Source organism: Hemitrygon akajei, chromosome 17 (assembly GCF_048418815.1).
Source record: "Hemitrygon akajei chromosome 17, sHemAka1.3, whole genome shotgun sequence".
In the NCBI taxonomy this organism is placed as follows: Eukaryota; Metazoa; Chordata; class Chondrichthyes; order Myliobatiformes; family Dasyatidae; genus Hemitrygon; species Hemitrygon akajei.
Genome location: NC_133140.1, coordinates 45,524,169 through 45,548,040, shown reverse-complemented (window position 1 = coordinate 45,548,040; position 23,872 = coordinate 45,524,169). Strand labels below are relative to the sequence as shown.

The 23,872-nt window shown below is 39.3% G+C and overlaps 1 protein-coding gene across 3 annotated transcripts in view; it reads left to right on the top strand.

Moving 5' to 3' along the window:
- nod2 (nucleotide-binding oligomerization domain containing 2) overlaps positions 1-23,872 on the top strand; it is a 55,191-nt gene that overhangs the window by 18,729 nt on the left and 12,590 nt on the right. For all 3 annotated transcript variants that reach the window (XM_073070032.1, XM_073070034.1, XM_073070035.1), the window contains 6 exons: positions 7,039-7,122; positions 7,373-7,456; positions 8,475-8,558; positions 10,591-10,674; positions 10,789-10,872; positions 14,012-14,095. In XM_073070032.1, the coding sequence (XP_072926133.1) occupies positions 7,039-7,122; positions 7,373-7,456; positions 8,475-8,558; positions 10,591-10,674; positions 10,789-10,872; positions 14,012-14,095 (504 nt within the window). The remainder of the gene's footprint in view (positions 1-7,038; positions 7,123-7,372; positions 7,457-8,474; positions 8,559-10,590; positions 10,675-10,788; positions 10,873-14,011; positions 14,096-23,872) is intronic.

The following is a 23,872-nucleotide window of genomic DNA, read 5'->3' as shown; positions in this document are numbered from 1 at the left end:
TATCTTAACACCCATGTTGAGTTGCAAACCATGTTCTGTAGAACAACACTTCCCTACACACTTAGGCCAACAACCCCGCATTCAGACTTTAGGAGCATTTACACACACAATAGAATTATTCGCCCATTGTCTTCAGATTGGATGCTGAACCGTCCGCCTTTCATGTTAAATGTAAATCGTTCAATGAAATTGTTTGAAAATAGGGGCTCTTTCAGTGTGCTTGCAATGTAACCATACCATCAAAATGGATTACTGGGTCATTTATCTTAGGAACATTTCAGGCTGTGGATGAGTTGTGTCTGTTCCAACATTGTAGCAGTGAATACAATCACTGCATCCAAAAAATGGAGAAGAAACATTTCATACAACAGTTCTTTTTCCTTCATGACAGCCTGTAATGTAGTACTAAACAGAAAGTGCACTTTCAGGCTTTCTGTATGTTGGTAAATTGATTAGGCAATTTGCAAGATCCAAAGAATTTAGGTTTATGCAGAACTGCCATTGTTAGAATGGGCAGGGTTAGAGTGAGGAACTGAGGCTTGAGCAAGACGGTCAGAGGCTAGAATGAGGTTTGTGGTAAGTTTTTCCTTCATTATTATTGCATAAATGGAGCCCAGAGAATGGATCCCAGGGCAGTGGTGAGCTCTTCTTGCACGATGTGGAAAAACAGGAGATTTCCAGTGTCTCCCATGACTACACCTGTAAGAAGTGCTACACCTCCTTTTCGAACAGACTCATTCAGCTCCACTGTCATAAGGATCATTACAGAAAATCTTTCCTACCAAATGCAATCAACATATACAACAGTTCCTCTCTGTGCAACAGGAGACCACACTTCATTGGTACATTATTATGTATATTAGTATTCTGTACATTATTATTAGTTAAGTCTGCACACTAACTGTGCTTTTAAATGTTGCTGCTGTAATGAAAGAATTTTCCACTCAGGATCAATAAAGTAATATTGTTAGTATTATTACAGTCCACATTAGGGAACTGGAAGTGGAGCTGGAGCTGGATAACCTACGGGTCATTGGTGAGAATGAGAGGTAGCCACCCCTAAGCTGCAGGAGGTGGTTAGCTGGGTGACTGTCACTATCAGAATGAGGTTTAGGATCACAGGGATATGTTCTGGTTTAAGGTGGTGCTCTGAAGGCATGCAACAGCTTTGTGGTAGATAGAAAGGCAATAGATTTGACTGAAAACATTACTTATACCATCTTTTCTGAAACAAATTGTGGTGAATTATCGCCACAGACAGTGAGGAGGCAGGCGGAGGCGATGCTGATTCGGGGAATGAGCCATGCTGGGGGGCATTGCAAGGCGCAATGTGTTTGAGCCACAGCAGCAGATGGAGTTGGTATCGCTGTCACTGTTGCACTGAACAATGGAGAGGGGTTGATGCAGAAGAGATTTGATGCCTGTCCACTAACTCGGGTGTGAGGGTGGATTGCTCCAAGCACTGAGTCAATTTGGTAAAATTGAGAATGATTTTGGGCTGGGCAGCCCAAGCGATTCATGGCACAAGTAGACTGGAAACCCAAGTGATAGGAATGGAGGTAAGGTTCAGACTTATTTTGCTCGCTCTCCCGAGAATATTAATTCCTTTCTCTGTGGTGCCAAGGCTGTAAACTGATCAGGCAGCTCTGCATTTTTACCCTGCTGGTGTGATAATCTGGGACAAGCTTGGGCCTACTCCAGCTGCTTTAGGAGTGGATTTGAGACTCAGTCTGGTTCAGAATGCTGTTGGCTTGTTTCTGTTGTGTAATTTGGCATAATTTGTGTGTCTTTTTTTCCCTCTCTTTTTCTCTGTGCAGTGTATTTTGGTCTGTCTTGTTTTTAAATTGGGTTATTCGCGTTTCTTGCTTTGTGGCTGCCTGTAATCAGACAAATTTCAAGGTGTATAATTTATACACCTTTGAATTTTGAATATATAGTAAAATTTGTTCTGCAGCAGAACTGTGCAATGTATAATAAAAATATAAATTACAATAAGAAATATATATTAGAAATATAATTTAAATAAGTAGTGCAAAAAGAGTGAAAAAAGAAGAAAATAAATAGTGAGGTGGTGTACATGAGTTCATCGTTCATTGAGAAACCTGATGGCAGGGTGGGATGGGTGGGTTGTTTTTCCTGAAACATTGAGTGTGTGCCTTTAGGCTCCTGTACCACCTCCTTGATGGTGACAATGAGAAGAGAGCATGTCCTGAGTGACAGGGGTCCTTAATGATGGATGCCAATTTTTTTTGATGCATCATCTTTTGAAGATGTCCTCCATGCTGGGAGGGTAACACCCATGACGGAGATGATTGAGTTTGCAGCTTTCTGCAGCGTTTTCCAATCCTGTGCAGTGGTCTCTCCATACCAGACGGTGATCCAACCAGTTAGAATGCTCTACACAGTACATGTGTAGAAATTTGCCAGAGCATTTGGTGACATGCCAAGTTTGCTCAAACTCCTAATGAAACATAACTGCTGTCATGTCTTCTTGGTCATTGCATCAATATGTTGGACTCGGGACACATCTTCAGAGATGTTGACAGCCAAGAACTTGAAACTGCTCATCCTTTTCACAGCTGATCTCTCGATGAGGACTGGTGTGCTTTCCCTCGACTTCCTGAAGTCCACAGTCAATTCCTTGGTCTTACTGACGTTGAGTGCAAGGTTGTTGTTGTGACACAAGTCAACCAGCTGATCCATCTCACTCTTGTATGCCTCCTCGTCATGATCTGAAATTTTACCAACAATAGTTGTGTTATTCGCAAATTTATAGATGGTATTTGAGCTGTGTCTGGCCACACGGTCATAGGTATAGAAAGACTAGAGCAGAGGGCTAAGCACGCATCCTTGGTGAGAACCAATGTTGACTGTCAGTGATGAGGAAATCAAGGATCTTATTGCAGAGGGAGGTACCTAGGCCCAGAATTTGGAGCTTTTTGATTATTAGGATGGGTATGATGGTGTTGAATGTTGAGCTGTAATTAATAAACATCAGCTGGACATGGGTATGGCTACTACCAAGGTATTCCATGGCCGAATGAAGAGCCAGTGAGATTTCATCCACTGTAGACCTATTGTAGCGATAGGCAAATTGCAGCCAGTCTGGATACTTGCTTAGGCTGAGGTTTCTTCTGGCCAAGACCAACCTCTGAAAGCACTTCATCACAGTAGAGGAGAGTGCCACTGGGTGATAGTCATTGAGTGGGCCCACCCTGCTCTCTTGCATACTAGCATGATTGTCGTCCTTTTGAAGCAGATGGGAACCCCTGACTGCAGCAGTGAGAGAATAAAGATATCCTCAAACACTCCTGCCAGTTGGTTGGCCAAGGTTTCCAGTGGCCTACCAGGTACACCATCCTTGTGAGGGTACACCCTGTTACTAGATGTTCTGACATTGGCCTTTGAGACAGCGATTCATCAGATGAAGCAGGATTTCACACAGGTGTAGTTTAATTCTCCCCCTCAAAGCATGCGTAAAAGACATTGAGATCATCTCTAAGTGAAGCATCACAGCCATTCATGATGATAGATTTCACACTTGGAGTTCTTGAATTGTTCTGGATTACTGGTCTTGAATGCTGCAGATCTAGCCCTGAACAGACTACGAATCTCCTGATTCATCCATTAATTTTTGATTTGTTCTTGAATGCACAAACTCATCCTCACAGGTTGTGAAGTCGCTGCTAACTGTGGCATATTCATTCAGAGTCGAAGATGAATCCCTGAATATTATACAGTACCCCAACTCAAAAGAAATTCTCTAAGTGCTCCCTTGACCATTTCACTAGGACCTCACCACTGGTGCTATGGTCTTTGGTATCTGCCTGTACGTCGGGAAGGAAGTACAGCCAATGGATCAGAGTTTCCAAGCTGCAGGCATTGGATTGCATGCAAAGCATTCTTGATGATGGTCTAACAGTGGTCAAGTGTGGTGGCTTCTCGGGTTCCATAGTTGATGTGTTGATGGTAGTTGGTCAGAGGCTTCTTCAAGCTGGCATGGTTGAAATCCCCCTCAATGATGAGGAAGGCATTCGGGTGGGCTGATTTGTGATTGTGGATCATGGTGCCCAGCTCAGCCAGTGCCTGCCCGATGTTCACCAGTGCCAGCCAGAGTGGGATGTTCACCACTATCAGCATGATGGGGAAAACTCATCAGATAAAATGGACAATACATGAACCGCTAGATGTTTCAGGTAGGGTGAGCAGGACTAAGACAGAACCACCATGCCTGTGCACCACGATGAGTTAATCATGAAATGCACTCACCTGCTCTACCTTTAAAAGACATAGCTGCCCTGTCTTTATGATGGATGGTGAAGCCTTTGAGCTGCAGCACTGCATCTGAAATGGTGGGAGTGAGCCATGTTTCTCTGAAGCAAAGTACACAGCAATCCTTGATGTCCCTCATACTACAATTTTGCTCTGCGGCCTTCACTTTGTTTTTCCCTAGAGACTGTACACTCTGTAGCACGATAGTAGAATGGAGAGGGGGGATCTAAGGGCTCTGAATTTCAATTGTGCCTGCAGACCAGCATCTAGTCAGGAGAAAGAAAGGGCATATAGGCAGACAGTGCAGAGTACCCTCTGGCTGTCCCTTTCAATAGCAAGTTACTGCCTTCAATAATGTTGGGGGGTGGTGGCATGATCTGTCAGGGGAAAGCAACAGTGACCAGGTCAATGGTGCTGAATCTGGCTCTGTGGCTCAGAAGTCAAGGCGGTGGGGGGGGGGGGGTGGTGGTTGAAGCAGACAGCGAAGGTGTTTGGATATTCAAAAGTCAGGGGAGCAGATAAGAGATTTTTGAGGACATGAAAGAGGCTCCTGAGTGGTGTATGCCTTCCGGATGCCAGGGTTAGAGATGACTCAGATTAGATCCACAGCTTTCTTAAGGGGGAGGGTGAACAGTCAGAAATTGTGGTACATAATGGTACCAATGACATGCATTCAAGAGCCAGTTTACTAGGTACACCTGTACACCTGCTTATGCTAATATCTAATCAGCCAATCATGTAGCAGCAACTCAAAGCATTTCAACATGCAGATCTGGCCAAGAGTTGTAGTTCAGATCAAACAAAGAAATGGGAAGAAACATGGTCTAAGTGACTTAGACCGAGGAATAATTACTTGTGCCAGATGGGGTGGTTTGAATATCTCAGAAACTGCTGATCTCCTGGGGGCTTCAACCACAACTGACTCTAGACTTCACAGAGAATGGAGCAATAAAAAAAATCCCTTAAGCAAGTGTCCTGTGAGTGAAAATGCCTTACTGATGAGAGAAATCAGAGAAGAATAGCTAGACTAGTTCAAGCTGACAGTAACTCAAATGATCATGTATCACAACAGTGGTGTGCAGAAGAGCATCTCTGAACACAATGTTGAACCTGGAAGTGGATGGGGTACAGCAGAAGACTGCAAATATGCAGGGGTACCTAATAAAGTGAACACTGTGTCCATGTTACACATTTAATGAGTCATAGCACTACTTAACATTTGCTTCATTGAATTAGCATCACATTGTCTACTTTTTTTTAGATGTTCATCACATAACACACAAATTAACTTCATATTTAAGTGGAGTTGAACAACATGTTTAGGCAATAGTTCTAGTCAGACAATAGGCATAGGGATGGTTGTCCCTGACTGAGTGAAATATAACCCGTAACCTAGATGTGCTCACTTGCTGGCAATTCAGCATTAAATTAGTATTACATCATCTTAGAGAAGAAAAAATAGCACAAACTCAAAATCTGTAGATGCTGGAAATCTAAAGCAACATACACAAAATGCTGGAAGAATTCAGCAGGCCAGGCAGCATCTATGGGAAAGAGTAAAGAGTCGGCATCTTGGGCTGAAACCCTTCATCAGGACTTTTTTTTTTAAAGGATGAGAAGTGAGAGTAAGAAAGTGGAGAGAGGGGAGGAAGAAGTACAAGTTAGTAGGTGATTTGTGAAACTGGGGGATGGGGTGAAGTAAAGAGCTATGAAATTGATTACTGAAAGAGATAAAGGGCTGGAGAAGACCATGGAAGAAAGGGAAGGGGGAGGAGCACCAGAGGGAGGTGATGGGCAGGCAAGGAGAAAAGGTGAGAGAGGGAACAGGGAATGGGGAATTGTGGAAGGGAGTGGGGGTGGGCAATTCCCAGGAGTTTGATTGGAGGCTACCCAGATGGAATATAAAGTGTTGCTCCTCCTACCTGAGTGTGGATTCATTGTGGAAGTAGAGAAGGCCATGGACTGGTATGTTGGAATGGGAATGGGAAGTAGAATTGAAATGGGTGGCCATCAGGAGATCCTGCATTCTCTGGCAGACGGAGCATAGGTGCTCAATAAAGCAGTTTCCCAATCTACGTTGGGTCTCACCAATATACAGGAGACCACACTGGAAACAGTAGATGACCCCAACGGACTCTCACGTGAAGTGTCTCCTTACCTGGAAGAACTGTTTAGGGCCCTGCATTGTAGTGAGGGTGGAGGTGTAGGGGCAGGTGTGGCACTTGTTCCACTTGCAAGGATAAGTGCCAGGATGGAATCAGTAGAGACGGATGAGTGGACAAGGGAGTCGGGTAGGGAGTGATCCCTGAGGAAAGCAGAAAGTGGGGGGAGGGAAAAATGTGCTTGGTGGTAGGATCCTGTTGGAGAAGGTGGAATTTATGGAGAATTATGTGCTGGACATGGAGGCTAGTGTGGTGGTAGGTGAGGACAAGAGGAACCCTACCCTTGGTGTGCCAGTAGGATGATGGGGTGAGGGCAGACGTGCAAAATGGGAGAGATGTGGGTGAGGGCAGCATTGATGTGGAGGAAGGAAAGCCGCTTTCTTTGAGGAAGGAGGGCATCTCATTATTTTTGGAATGAAAGCATCATCCTGAGAGCAGATGCAGCAGATACGGTGAAACATCTGTCTCATTTAACAAGTAAATTGCAAGTAATTACTATGATAGCAAACCTGCCAATCACAAAGATATAGGACATTGAAAATTGATTTTGCACACTTCCTTCATTTTGGTAATTATGTAATCATTTTCATTTTTATATTTGCAGCCTCCGAGGAAATAATATTTCTGATCAAGGAGCCTCCAAGCTGGTTGATCAAGCTCTTGGGGGCCACAATTTACAAAAGATTGCGTAAGAACTGGTATTTTTAAAGTGGAGTTGCCACCTTTGGTTGTTTAAATTCAATAAGGGAAGCAGAATTTGATGTAGAGGTGTACTTATACATTTGATTAATTATAGTTCTGATGTCACATCTGAGCCATAACCATTTGCAGATTTTGTTCTATAAAATGATTTGACAACATAGAATATATTCTTTATGAAACTAGTATTTAAATTTAGGAGATGTGCAGTTACTATTCAAACTTTTATTTTTTTTTAGATTGTTTCATAATAATATCACTGATGCATGTGCCCAGAATTTTGCAAAGCTTCTGAAACACAAGAAAAACTTTTTAGCACTAAGGTAAGATCAGAATTCCAACAGTACTTAATAAAATAAATAACCAGATTATGAAAGCCTGAAATTGCAGGTAAAGACGTGATTGTAAATTGTGCATTACTTCTGAAAAGGATTTAAATTTCGGTCTAGCCAAGATTCACCGGGATTTAGTCCATAATTAAGCTTGGTTTTAAGTTCCAGTAACTTGCATCAGGTAAGTGCACTTTTCGCTACTCTCTTCTCTGCCATGGGTATGACTGGGATGTTTCCTGTATTAACCAAGGAATTTCACTCACTGTTTCCTTGCAAGACCACAACAAAACTGTCACCTATTATAAGCTACCAAAATAGTTTTTTGAAAAGCCATCAGAGGTGTGAGTACCCATCTGCAACGTCGGGGCAACATTTGAGCATGTCAGCATAAAGCTTGAAGATCTGTAAGTTCATGGAATTCAGGGGAAGCTGTCTGTGATTTGGAGTTATACCATGCACAGGGATGTTGGAGTTTAATCAGGCCAGAATTACAGGTCAGGGTAGTTGAATTTGAATGCCATCATGGCAGTTAGGATTTAATGATGAAATAATTAAAATAAATTTGGAATTAAAAGCTACTATCTCTATTGAAGACATAATAGTACTATATCATCATTAAATCATGTTCTTCACTCTCAAAAACATGTTGTCCTTGTCTTGTCCGGCCCACTGATGTGATTGACTCTCAAGAGACTCCTCCGTTCCGAGGCAAGCTAACGTGCACAATAATTGCTTGTGTTGTCAGTGGCATTCACAGCACAATCAAAAAAAGAAAGAGGGGCCATAGAAAATGGTGGATTAAGCCAACTGCCCTCTCCTTTTAAATGCTGGGAGTATTTCCATGCAAAACGGTTAGTTGGTCCCTGTGATTTGGCTTTGGCCGTGAATTTGAGTGGCAACAGGATCTGCTTGTGCTGCAAACTGTACCAAATGGAGATTCCACTTTTTTTTTTATGGCAATTACACTGGTGTTGACTTAATCTTTACAGAATTTTTTGAATAATTCCAGGCTGGGCAACAATCATTTAACAGCTGCTGGGGCAGAAGTACTGGCAGAAGGTTTAAAACAAAACAACTCTATCCAGTTCTTGGGGTATGTCATCAGCTGTTAATTTCTTTGCACTGCTTTTGCATGTTCCTGGCAGACATCTTATATCATCTGCAAATGAATCAAACTACTTTAATTTTTTATTGCATATGATACTCTTTCACTATGCTACTATAAATTTACATTTCAATGGATACAAACATCAAAGTTAAGTCATAAAGTTGGCAAATCTAAATCATATCATTTAATAGGTTTTAGTGGATAATTTCTGAAATCATTGCAAAATACAAACCCCATTTCCAGAAAAGTTGGGATATTTTCCAAAATGCAATAAAAACAAAAATCTGTGATATGTTAATTCACGTGAACCTTTATTCAACTGACAAAAGTACAAAGAAAAGGTTTTCAATAGTTTTACTGACCAGCTTATTTGTATTTTGTAAATATACACAAATTTAGAATTTGATGGCTGCAACACACTCAACAAAAGTTGGGACAGAGGCATGTTTACCATTGTGTTACATCACCTTTCCTTTTAATAACACTTTTTAATTGTTTTGTAACTGAGGATACTAATTGTAGTAGATTTGCAATTGGAAATTTTGTCCATTCTTGCTTGACATAAGACTTCAGCTGCTCAACAGTCCGTGGTCTCCGTTGTCTGATTCTCCTCTTCATGGTGCGCCATACATTTTCAATAGGAGATAGATCTGGACTGGCAGCAGGCCAGTCAAGCACACACACTCTGTCTACAAAGCCACGCTGTTGTATCCCGTGCAGAATGTGGTCTGGCATTGTCCTGCTGAAATAAGCATGGATGTCCCGGGAAGAGACGTCGCCTTGATGGCAACATATGTCTCTCTAAAATCCTAATATACGCCTCAGAGTCAATGGTACCTTCACATACATGCAACTCACCCATGCCATGGGCACTGATGCACTCCCATACCATCACAGATGCTGGCTTTTGCACCTTTCGCTGATAACAATCAGGATGGTCGTTTTCATCTTTGGCACAGAGAACTCGACGCCCGTTTTTTCTGAAAACTAGCTGAAATGTGGACTCATCTGACCACAGCACACGGTTCCACAGTTTTTCAATCCATCTGAAATGAGCTCAGGCCCAGAGAACTCACTGACGTTTCTGCATAGAGTTGATGTATGGCTTCCTCCTTGTGTAATACAGTTTCAAGTTGCATTTCTGGAAGCAGCGACAGACTGTGTTAAGTGACAATGGTTTTCCGAAGTACTCCCGAGCCCAGGTGGCTATAATTGTCACAGTAGCATGTCGGTTTCTTAGGCAGTGCCACCTGAGGGCTTGAAGATCACACGCATTCAACAGTGGTTTCTGACCTTGCCCTTTACACACTGAGATGTCTCTGAATTCTCTGAATCTTTTCACAATATTATGTACTGTAGATGTTGAAAGACCTAAATTCTCTGCAATCTTGCGTTTGGAAATGTTCCTTTTGAACTGACTAACAATTCTCTCATGAATTTTAGCACAAAGGGGTGAGCCACGACCTATCCTTGCTTGCAAAGACTGAGCCTTTGATGGACGCTACTTTTATACCCAGTCATGATACCTCACCTGCTACCAATTAGCCTGCTTAATGTGGAGTCTTCCAAACTGGTGTTACTTGAATATTCTGTGCAATTTTCAATCTTATTTTAACTCTGTCCCAACTTTTGTTGAGTGTGTTGCAGCCATCAAATTCTAAATTTGTGTATATTTACAAAATACAATTAAGTTGGTCAGTAAAACTATTGAAAATCTTTTCTTTGTACTTTTGTCAGTTGAATAAGGGTTCACGTGAATTAACATATCACAGATTTTTGTTTTTATTGCATTTTGGAAAATATCCCAACTTTTCTGGAAATGGGTTTGTAAAACCAGGCACAGGATTGAGCAAACAGGAGGCTTAAACGGGTACAGTATATTCTGACTCGATAGATTAGGTTAAAGTGACTTCTGTTTCATACATAAAATAACTCAGTGATGCATTATATTGGAACATAGTTTACAGCATTCATATTAAAATTTTAAATATAAGCTTTTTCTTTGACATTTGTTCAGGCTTTGGGGAAACAAAGTTGGAGATGCTGGTGCCTCTGCTATTGCAGCAGCCCTTGAAAATAACACTAGTCTCTTGTGGCTGAGGTAACAATGCTTGCACATTTATGCCTCATGTTGATATTTTTTTTATTCCAATTCAGTTTTAAAAACCTGTTGCATATAGCTAATTGATTCTGTTTTCTGTCTTCTGACCAATAGCCTTGTCGATAATAACATTGGAAGTCAAGGTGCTAGGGCATTGGCCTTAATGTTGAAGAAGAACACCATCCTGGAAGAGTTGTGGTGAGATTAGTTAATGAAGTTCATGTATTTCCGTGGTTCTGGAGCGAGATTAATAACGCACCTCTAGATTCAATTATTATTTTTAATTTGGGTTTCTGGTATTTGTGCATTTTTTATTAACTATACTCAAAGTTTGAAATTGATACTGTCATCAGACTTGCCTGTGCACAGAGATGTTCAGTACGTAGATGAAAATTCTGCAGTAACCTAGGCTTTGATTGAATTGTGCAGTGTGAAAATGAAGAGCTGAAGACTTCAAATGATCTAAAAGCTACCTTCTTTTGACAATTTCAGATGATGATCCTATTGCCCTAATTTAGAAATCCACCAAAATGGTATCTTAGCAATTTATTTGTCCATGCAGCACTCTTACCTTGTATGATTATCCCTTTTGTAACTGAATTTTCTGTCTTCCATCTTCTCAAAGAACTCTTGGTTCTCCCATTCCCAATGTCTCTGCATCTTAAAGCTCCATCTCCCATTTTTCCCAGTTTCAGTGAAAAGTTATCAATGCAAAATCTTTCCACAAATGTTTGGAATTGAATTTGATATGCATGACATCAGGGTGCTCTTCCACCCTGAGGATGGCCTCATCTTGGCACGAGAAGACGCCATGGATTGACAAGATAAGATTAAAGATCCAAAGGGTAGGGGATCCTAAAACTAAAAGGTATAGATTTACAATGAGAGGATCCTGAAGGATAACTTTTTAAATATGGAGGGTAGTATATGCATGGAAAGAACTGCCAATGGAAGTGATAAAAGCAGTTGCAGGCACAGGTTTGAAATACACTTAGACAGGTACATGGCTAGTAAAGGATTCAAAGGATAAGGACCAAATGCAGGCAAATGAGATTAGCTTAGATAGGCAATGTGGTCAGCATGGGTTTTATTAGGATGAAGAGGAAGGACCTGCTTCCAATTTGTGTAACTCTATGTCAAGGTGAAAGAGCTGCAGATGCTGGAAATCCAAAATAAAAACAAAAGACGCAGAAAACAATCGGTAACATTTCAGATCAAAGACTCTTTATTAGATCTTTGGAAATGTATTGTTGCCTCTTCATTATTACTAGTTGAGTCCTGGAACTTCTCACATTCTCTGAATGAGTAAGAGAAAATCATGTACATCATCCAAGGTGCATGGAGACTTAAAGAATTGAATAATCAGTGGTTGATGTTTATCATTACATTTTCAAATCATGTAGATAATACTGGCAAGTGGATAATTAAATGCTTGTTGGAGAATTCAGATCCACTGCATAGAGTAGCAAAGGAATCGGTTGGTTCATTGTGTCATCTGTGCAGCATTTTCTATGATAAATTACATCCTGGTATTTATACTCAAGGAATCACAAGGGATTGGGACCTACCGTAGATTTCGCACTACAGAGCGCACCTGATTAAAAGCCGCTGGCTCTAATTTTAGAAAGAAAATCAATTTTGTACTTGTACAAGCCGCACCGGATTTTAGGCCGCACCGGATTTTTGGCCGCAGGTGTCCCACGTTGTAATATGAGATATTTACACAGAAAGATATTACATGTGAGGATTTTTTAACTTTTAATTAAATCCATATGGTAACATAAACAAATACATATTGCAAATGCTTTTTTTCGAACCGTGCCTGTAACGCGGCTACTTTTAAATATACGTTGCGTATACTTTTTTACTGAACAACATTCCAATATCTCCTAACGACTGGTAAAAAATATATATACTGCAGCCTACCAGGAAAAGTTATTGATCGCCTTTAACTTAAAAGCAGCGTTTTCGCGCGGGTCTGATGCCGCTCCCCCCCCCCCTTCTTCCCGTTTATCGCAAACCGGTATTTCCCACAAGACGCGGCAAAACCGGGTGTGACGTCATAGCATCCCGCGATGTAGTACAGAAAACAAATATAGTTAAAACACTTCTAACTTTAACTAGAAATTACTAACAAATGAATTACTAAGCGAAAATATTATAAACTAAATAACTGCCATAAAGGCAGCACAATGCTTTTCTTCGAGTGTTTTCCATGTTGATGAGGGTGAGTACAAATGACTGATTTACAATAATTTAATTGTGAAAGTACGCTTGATTTATCGTACAATTTCATTGGACCTCTGTGAACTACTCATCAATTTTATTGGTCTACTGTTACGAGGCAAAATGTTTTTGGCGGCATGAAAAAAAATCATGCATTAGCCGCACCGTAGTAAAGGCCGCAGTGTTCAAAGCTGTTCAAAATGTGGGAAAAAAGTAGCAGCTTATAATCCGACATCTACGTTAATTACATGGTGGGGGGTGGGGAACGCAGTTCTGCTAAAACAGTGGGATGTCTGTTACTACTTTGCACTACTTAACAAGAACACAGTCACCAAAGAAAGGCAGGAATTCAACAGTTATGTAAAAAAGAGTCAATTTAGCAATAAAACATAAAATAATGTTTTACGTCTGCAGTAAAGGTAGTGGTTTTGGTCCCATGTGTATCTTGTGGATAAAGAAAAATGTATTTCCTAATGTGGTTCAGTGGGAAATTGAAAGCAATGTTGTCAAAAAGGGCTAAAGTTGGCACAGATATTCTTCAGTTGGCTTGGCTGTGGGATGAGCATTTTACTACATGTGATTACATCAGCATATACAATGGGAATGCTGCAATTGTCTGAAAGGCACAGTTTGAGAGCAGGAGAATTAAAATGTGAATTGTCAGGATAAAGAAGTAGAAACAAACACTGAAATCAGCGAGAAGTTGTATGGTTAAGACTGGAGATGTACAGTGTTTGGGAACAGAACAGAATTAAACAAAGATATTTACATAAATGGAAGAGAAACTGAAAGGCCCATGGATAGAGGTGAATGGCGGCAAAATTAAGGTGACTAAGATGGCACCACCATCACTCACAGAACTTTTGAGCTCTTGGACAAATTAAAGGCAATCATAATAGGAAATGAGTGTGCTTTGCCATTGCTCTTTGTGATTTTGATTAAGCAGCTTTCAGCCCCTAGTAACCAAACAATAATTTCAGAATATATTGAAGACTAAGCGTAAGTCAATAATTCTGCTGACCATTAACAAAGATGGTTTGTTCTGTCTTCAAACCTGGCAGGGGATTCTCCTGTAGAAAATTTTATAACAAACTTTCTTTTGTTGTTGCAGTCTTCAGGAAAACAATTTAATTGATGAGGATATACAGCACTTCATAGAAGGACTGCAGAACAACTCAAGCTTAAAGGTTCTCAAGTAGGTAAAGAAATGTTGTTAAATATGATATTTATCAAGAACTCATGGTGTCAGCTATAATTATGCACCTAGAATAATAGAGTGTGGGGGGTGGTGGGGAGGAGGGAGAGTGTGTGTGTGTGTGTGTGTGTGTGTGTGTGTGTGTGTGTGTGTGTGTGTGTGTGTGTGTGTGTGTGTGTGTGTGTGTGTGTGTGTGTGTGTGTGTGTTTTGAAGAAGCTATGCAAGTACTTCATTTCCCTTCTCTCCTTCAATAGCTCAGCACACTTATCTTTGTTTAGTAACTTGACAAGAACTATTTTAAGCTTGATACTTGATTATATTAAGAAAAGATCTAGTATGTGGTTGCTTACACTGAAGAAATATGATTTGATTATTAATTTAGTGTTATCAATTTAAAAGTCATGCGATAGTTGTAAATAACTTGCTCCCACTTATCCCAGCTATGAATATTGCTGCCCTTTTGTTTATTGGACCTAAAATGTCTCCTTCATTTCAACCAGTCTTCTTTGTTCATTTTTATTGCTGCACCCTGATTCAGCGTGGTTCAAGATTTCAAGCTGTGTTTGGACTGACTTTGCATGTTTAGGAAAAGAACGCAAATGTACCTTTAAAAGACCTTGATCCAATTGACACGACCGGTTTCAGAATCAGGTTTAATATCACTGGCGTATGTCGTGAAATTTGTTCTAGTGAAGCAGCAGTAAAATGAATGCTATAAATTACCGTAGATTCCGGACTACAGAGCGCACCGGATTTTAAGCCGCTGGCTCTAATTTTAGAAATAAAATCATTTTTTTAATTGTAAAGGCCGCACCGGATTTTAGGCCGCAGGTGTCCCACGTTGTAATATGAGATATTTACACAGAAAGATATTACACGTGAGGATTTTTTTAACTTTTAATTAAATCCATATGGTAACAAAAACAAATACATATTGCAAATGCTTTTTTTCGAACCGTGCCCGTACGCGGCTACTTTTAAATATACGTTGCGTATACTTCTTTACTGAACAACATTCCAATATCTCCTAACGACTGGTAAAAAAATATATATATTGCAGCCTACCAGGAAAAGTTATTGATACCTTTAACTTAAAAGCAGAGTTCGCTCAGATCCAAAGCCGCTCGCGTAATGCGCTCCCCCCTCCTTTCCGTTTCATCGCAAACGGCATTTAAAAGCAGCGTTCGCTCGGATCCAAAGCCGCTCGCGTAATGCGCTCCCCCCTCCTTTCCGTTTCATCGCAAACCGGCATTTTCCCACAAGACACCGCGAAACCGGGTGTGACGTCATAGCATCCCGCGATGTAGTACAGAAAACAAATATAGTTTAAACTAAATAGTCAGCACAATGCTTCGAGTGTTTTCCATGTTGATGAGGGTGAGTACAAATGACTGATTTACAATAATTTAATTGTGAAAGTGCGCTTGATTTATCGTACAATTACGAGGCAAAATGTTTACGAGGCGGCACGAAAAAAAACCATGCATTAGCCGCTTCGGATTATTGGCCGCAAAGTTCAAAGCTGTTCAAAATGTGGGAAAAAAGTAGCGGCTTAAAATCCGGAATCTACGGTATACTATCAGTTTATACTATAAACTATCAGTGACAGGTTACTATCGATGCAATGCTCCTCAGACAGGATGAAGAGGTCAATACTCCCCAATGCCATTAGGCTTTACAATTCTACCGCCAGGACTTAAGAACTTTTTAAAAGCTATTATTAATGCTTTTTGAGACGGTGATTTAGATGCATATCATATTTTTTTACTGAGTTAAGTATTGTATGTAATTAGTTTTGCTACAACAAGTGTATGGGACATTGGAAAAAAAGTTGAATTTCCCCATGGGGATGAATAAATTATCTATCTATCTATCTAAATTACAATAAGAATATATATAATTAAATTAAATGCATTGTGCAAAATGCGAGCAATAAAAGACAGTGTGTGTCTTCCGGCTTCTGTACCACCTCCTTGAGGTAGCAAAGAGAAGAGTTTGGAGAATCGAACATGATTTCATTAAAAGAAAGGCAGATAAGAGATCAATTGATCTGCCTTCTTCTTGCAGAAGTGGAGGATACAACTCCAAATGAATAAATCCAGTGAAGCCAGGGTGTTATTTTTAAAGGTGGATCATAAAGGAAGAAATGGGGTTACAACAGATGTAATCTTGCTGGCTCTTCACTCAGCTTTGGATCATATTGGACATCTCCTTCTCACTGACAGTTAACACTGGTGCACCTCAAGGTGCTTAGCCCAATGCCCTACTCACTTTACATCCATGACTGTGGCTGGCATGGCTCAAATGGCATCTGTAAATTTGCTGAAGACACAACTATCAGCAGAATTTCAGATGGTGAAGAGGTGGCGTACAAGAGCAAGATTGATCAGCTGGTGGAGTGGTGTCACAATAACAACCTTGCACTCAATATCAGTAAGGCCATGGAATTGCTTGTGGACTTCAGGAAGGAGAAGTCGAAGGGACATACACCAGTCCTCTTTGAGGCATTAGCTCTGGTAAGGGTGAGCAGATTCAAGTTCCTTTGTGTCAGTGTCTCTGAAGGTCTATCTAGGGCCCAACATATAGATGCAATGACCAAGAAAGCACAACAGCAGCTATGTTTCGTTCGGAGTTTGAGCAGACTTGGTATGTCACGCAAATTTCTGACGATGAATCACGGAGAGCATTCTAACTGGTTGTGTCGCCCTCTGGTGTGGAGGGGACACTGCACGGGATCGGAAAATATGCAGAAAGTTGTCAGCTCAGCCACTTGATCATGAGGAAGCATCACCAGCCTCCAGGACATGCCTTGTCTCATGAGCAATCATCAAGGAAGGAGCTCCAGGAGCTTGGAGACACCCGCTTCTGATTACTGAATGGACAACGAACATGTTGTTTTGCGCTCTTTTTGCACAACTTAATGAAAACTTTTAATGGAAAGCTGAATCAATCTATGTTCAAGAATGTGCAAGAAGTTATTATGAAATTACAGTTCAGGGAAAATTATGGATCCTGTGTAGCTGGAATCCCCCAAATGCTTTGAGAAATGCAGTTGACTACAGTTAAGCATGATGAATTTCATTGCTGAAATGGTGCTCTATTGGTTCTTTTTGTGGATGATTGTATAACTGGAAGTTTTAATTCTGGTTAGTTGGTTTCCGAGAAACACACAATGGTTTTTCTATGAGCAATGAAAGCATAGTTTTGGTGATTCATAGACACAAGAGATTCTGCAGATATTGGAAATCCAGAGTAACACATGCACAAAATGTTGGAGAAACTCAGCAGGTCAAGCAGTATTTATGGAAAAGAATAAACAGTCAACGTTTCAGGCCAAGATCCTTAATTGCTCCATCAGGCAGTGCAACAAAATTCAAAATCCCCTCCCCCCCCCCCCCTTAACTTCCTACCCTTACTTTAAAAACCTCTCACTCGGGTCAAAGACACCTTAGCCAAGGGAGAGAATTTCTCGTTATCTACTGTATGCCTCTCTTAAATGCCCCATTCCTGGTATTCTAAGAAATCTCTTCTACACCTTCTCCAGTGTAATCACATGCTTTCCATGGTCTTGGGGAAAGCATTCGAGCTATGGCCCATTATACAGTTTTAAGATAACTTCTCTGTTCTTGTATTCCAAGTTCCAATTAATGAATGCAAATGTTCTCTATCTCATTTCATCTTCAATCTTTTTTTTTGATTTAAAAGAATAAGGGTAAATACAAGTAAGAGGAGAAGTTATCTCAAATACATATTTCAATAAAAGTACAAACCAAAAAAAGAATATACACCATCAAAATTATGTGTAGTATAATATTGAGCTAATATATAAAAAAGAACCACAACTCCTCTTAACAATTCATAGAAAAAAAAGACTCAAGATTTCTATTATGGAGAAAGAGAAAAACAAAGCCCCACTAAACTAACCTAAAACAAACAATGAAAAGGGGACTGGGCAGTCCATTCTGAGGATATAATTAAAGAAGAAATAAAAATCCTTCTGGTCAAATCTAAAACTTTGCGGAAAAGAAAAAAAAACCTTTTTCAAAAAAAAAAGAAAAATTAGATCATATGAAAATATTGAATAAAAGGTCGCCAGGTTTGCTCAAATTTAAAAGATGTATCAAACATCCGACTTCTAATTTTCTCCAAACTTAAACACGACATAATGGAAGAGAGCCAGAAAAAACTGGTGGATTGGGATCCTTCCAATACAACAAAATAGTTCTCCTAGCCAATAAAGTTGAAAAAGCTATCATGTGTTGAGTGGAAGCAGGAACATTTCCTGCTTCCTTTGGAATAATCCCAAAGATTGCCGTAAATGAATTAGGTTGTAGGTCCACACCTATGACTTTTGATAACGTTCTAAAAACATCTCTCCAAAAATTATTTATCTTTATACAGGACCAAAATATATGAGTTAAGGTATTCACCTCAGTGTTACGTCTGTCACAGGTGGGATTTATATTTTTAAAAAATGTGCTAGTTTATCTTTTGACATATGCCCCCCGGGCACTACCTTGAACTGAATCAAGGAGTGATGGGTGCAGATAGATGAATTGTTAACTAAATGATAAATTTTATTCCATTGATCATCTGAAAGTGACTCCTGAAGTTCCAATTCCCAAGCACGTTTAACCTTATCATCAGATATCATTGGTAAATTCATTAGCCGTTTATATATAATGGCTATCAATCCTTTTTGAAATGGTTTAAGCTAAAAGATAGCATCAATCATATTTGGTAAATGGGTAAATGGATAATTCAGTAACAAATCGCGTTTTTAAAAAAATTCCGAACTTGTAAATATCTAAAAAAAATTGTGCATTAGATATATCATATTTATCCACCAGCTGCGAAAAAAAACATTAAACAATCCTCTTACAAACAAATCTAAAAAAGTTTTTATTCCCTTAGTTTTCCATGTTAAAAAGGCCTTATCCAAAATTGATGGTTTAAAAAAAGTTAAGATGGATATTACTAGAAAGAACAAAGTTATTTAAGTCAAAAAATCTGCAAAACTGAAACCAAATTTTTAATGAACGTCTAAAAATGGGACTAAGATCTTGTCTACCAATCCTAGAAAACAAAAAAGGAAGAGGAGCTCCCAGTAAAGAAGCCAAAGAAAACCCTCATACTGAGTTCTCCTCCAAGTCCAACCATGAAGGACAGTCCTGATTATCTATACCATGAATCCAAAAAGTAATATAATGAATATTAATTGCCCAGAAAATAAAATCTAAAGTTTGGTAACGCCAAGCCTCCATCTTTTTTTAATTTATGCAATAAAGGTTTACTCAGTCTAGAAGTCTTATTATTCCAGATATATGACAGGATCATAGAATCTGTTCTATCAAAAGATGATTTTGGGACGAAGGATGGACAGCTTGAAACGTATATAAAAGTTTCGGTAAAATTGCCATCTTTAAATTTGCCATTTATTCGACCAATTAACGACATCATCATAGGTGACCATTTGGTAAGCGTTGGTTGTGTATTCACCTCCCTGGGTCGCCTCAGGCTCGGTCAGCTCATTCTCGTTTAGGGGGAGCAGCCTTCAGCCCCGCCAAACTGGGTAATCAGCTTGTGTGGATGCTGTGTGATGTCCCCGCCTCGCCAAAAAACAGACAGGACACCATATGCGATTAAATGATTACACTTTATAGATCTTACTAGAACTAAGTGATTAATAACGATACAGTATATATGAAGGAAAAGAAAATAAAGAAAAGGCACCAAAACTTATCAAAGTCCAAACCACTTTGTGCACAACCGTTGGAGCTCAATTAACGAAGTCTTCTGGCCACCATTTGATCCCCTCCAAACTCCTCGACTCACAGCTCAGGACCACCCGAAGTGGTCAACCAAGCACATCTATCTTCGTCTCCTCTCCTCGGGGTACCTCCTGGCCTCGGACCCCCGCTTGGGGTCCGTTCCTCGCCCAGTTTACCGCATCTCGTCCTCTCTCTCTCCCCCTCGCCCTGATCTCCCCAAAAGCCCGCCAACAATAGCTTACAGACTCAGAAGAAAGAACAACATTAATCCCAATTGGTTTACAAAGGAATACAATTCTCGTTATCAGTAAATTTTAACCCAAACAAGCTTCCAGCACTCTCTCGCAACAAAGAAGCATTCCTACTTTTAACAAAACAAAGAAGCCATTTTGATTAACATACGCAGTAACAAAGAAAAAGAAGAAACCCCCTTTACATGTATATTCAATTAGAGGAAGAAAATTATATTTACATAAATCTTTAAAATTTTTAATAATTTTAATACCAAGATAGGTGAAATAAATTTAGCAATATTAAAAGGTATTTGATCATAATAATCAGAATAGTTATTAATAGGAAATATTTCACTTTTATGTAAATTTAATTTATATCCAGAGGAAGTACTAAATTCAGTAAATATGGATATCATAGAGGGGGTAGATTTCCTAGTGTCTGAAATGTAAACTAATAAATCATCTGCATATTGTTACGTACCCCGTAACTGGGTGTCAGACCAGCAGAGAAAGAAGAATCCGTTGGAATCTGGTGGTACCAAACTAAATGTGTTTATTAGTAAACTACACAATACAATATCAAAAATGCAAATATACATATAAAACAAATTAGCAGTAATAAACCTAAAAGTGTAGGAATAATAATAATCAATAATAAACAAGCTCTATCGATGTCTGTCTAGGGGTAAATGAATTGTCATAGAAAAGTATAAAGTTCAGTTCATAAATGCTGAAGTAGTTATGGTTGTTGTGTTGAAATCATTGGGGAAAGAGAGAGAGAGCGAGAGAGAGAGAGAGAGAGAGAGAGAGAGATTAAGCAGCTGCAGTCAGCAAACCTTCCTGTTGCCTTTTGATTCCATTGCACCATTGTTATGGTGGTCATTCAGCTATGACCCCTCCATCCTTCAGCTAGACCGTTCTTCTGTGGTGGACTCGTCACTCTGGCATGAGTGGACACACATACAAGTCCCCACCGGCCCTGCTGTAACACTGTGAGCTTTACTGACCGATCTCCTGGTTCGGTCTCTGAAGCCCCCACCTTTCTGTGGGTTCCAACACTCAATCAGTGTCCACTGGCATGTCTGAAGAGTGTCTCTCCAGACCTGTCTTTTTATCCCCACTCACGGGGTCTCAGCTGTCCCATCAACTCTGAATGACTGTGTCCATCAAATCAGGCCACTCCTGCTATCTCCTGAGGAATGTTAATGAGCAAAGTAGTAGAAGGTAAATAATCCTTGTAGAAGTCATAATACAGTAAATCAACAGTCTCTCTCCCCCTCTTATCTGTAGCAAATGTTCTTGCCTGGGCTTTATCTCTCTCTCAATAGTAGCATAACAACAGCAATTGTTCGTAGTTCTCGGGGGGGGGGGGGGGAATGGTTAACTCTGCACCCCATTGTCCATCAGGTCGGTCCATCACTCATAACAGTATAACAAAACCTTTTGTACTTTATCCCCTCTCTTAATACCCTGAACAGAATTGGAATCCCTAAGGGTGATTTTTGATTGTTAATTATAACCACAGCCATTGGGGCTTGACAGATCAGTTTGTTCCAGGAAATAAATCCTGGACCAAAATTAAACCTCTCCAAAACTTGAAATAAATAGGGCCATTCCACCCTGTCAAAAGCTTTCTCTGCATCGAGAGAAACAATACATTCAGATGCTTTAACTAAGGGAGAATAAATAATATTTAACAATCTTTAAATATTAAAATGTGAATACCTATTTTTAATAAATCCAGTTTGATCATTTGAGATAACAGTAGACAAAAAATTCTCAAGCCTATTGGCTAAAATCTTAGAGAGAATTTTAAAATCCACATTCAATAAGGAGATTGGTCTATAGGAGGCACATTCAGATAGATCTTTTCCTTTTTTAGGAATCAGTGAAATTGATGCCTCATAAAAAGTTTTTGGAAGATTCCTAGAGGATATGGAATCAGTAAAAGCTTGACAAAGATGTAATGTAAGCATTTCATTAAAGGTCTTATAAAATCCCACTGTAAATCCATCTGGTCCGGAGTTTTCCCTAATTGCATAGAGGATATAGCCTTAGCTATTTCCTCTTGTTTAATAGGTGCATCTAGTGTATTAATATATTGAATAAAAATTTTAGGTATATTTAATTTTTGCAAAAATCTATTCATAATAATATTATCAGAGGATTCAGATTTATAAAATTTAGAATAGAAATCCATAAATATCTTACTAATTTCATAAGGGTCTAATGTTTCAGTTCTATCTGGTCTATGTATTTTCAAAATCTGTCTTCTGAACATATTTGCCTTTAACTGACCAGCCAGCAGTTTACCTGATATATCACCATCAATATAAAACTGACTTTTAGATTAAAAAAATTGCTGATCAGTGGGGAAAGTCAAAAGCAGATCATGCTGTGTTTGGAGTTCAACCCTTTCCTTATATAGATCTTCACTAGGTCTTACTGAATACACTTTATCTATCACTTTAATTTTATTAATAATCACTAAAAGTTCTGCTTTGGTTTTCCTTCTTAAACTGCTGAATATGAAATCATCTGTCCCTTAAGAAAGGATTTCATTGTATCGCATATAACCAAATTTGACATACCTTCAGTTGTATTAAGTTCAAAAAATAAAAAAATTTGCTCTTTGATAAAACTAACAAAAGCTGGACCCTGTAACAATATAGGATTCAATCTCCACTGTGACATTTTCAAAATATTATCACACTTCAGAGTTAATCTCATAGGCACATGATCCGACAGCGCAATTACATCATACACACACTTGGCAATGGAATTCAACAACCGTGTATCTAGAAAAAAATAATCAATTCTTGAGTATTTATGATGAACGTGTGAAAGGAAAGAAAAGTCTTTGTCATTAAGATGTTTATATCTCCAGATATCGACCAGGCCATATTCTAATAGAAAAGAAATAATACAGGTCACCGCTTTATTAGGAAGCAACAGATTGGTTGATGACCTGTCAATCGCCAGATTAAGACAACTTTTAAAGTCACCGCCCATAATCAATTTATATTCATTTAGATTCGGGAGCTCAGAATAAAGCTTCTTAAAAAATTCAGGACTGTCTGAATTAGGTGCATAAACACACACCAAAGCTACCTTTTGACCACATAATAGACCAGTGACAATTAAATATCTTCCAATCAAATCAGTAACAGTACTAAAATGTATAAAAGGGATTTTAGAGTTAACAAAAATAGATACCCCTCTAACTTTATTTGTTGATAAAGAGTGATATAAAGGTTCCTTCCAGAATTTAAAAAAGCAATCTTCATCCTGTCTTCGTACATGAGTCTCTTGTGCAAAAATAATATCCGCATGAAGTGTTTTTAATTTCTTTAAAATCTTTTTACGCTTAATAGGATGATTCGTGCCGTTCAAATTCCAAAAAACTATATTAATTTTATTACCATCCATGTTTAAAATTTAATTTAAAGTTTTATAAAGAAAGCTATTGCGCAAGTGCAAACTCGATCCAAAGGGAAAAAAACAGCACTGACTTGACCAAAAGTGACGACATAATTGATAGAAAATGTAACCTCTCAGAATTGCCCAGTCGAGGAAAAAAAAACTATTCTAATAGCTCCACCCCTCTCGCCCAAAGCCCAAGTAGTAGTGACCCAATAGGAAGGTCGCATGCTAAACCTAATGACCCTTAACCTCAGCCTCCATTTTGCAGCTCTATCTCTTCTTAACCTCCTGTTCTGTGTTGCTGCTTCAGGAAACTTTGGACATGTACACCATGCTCCCTCTATTTATC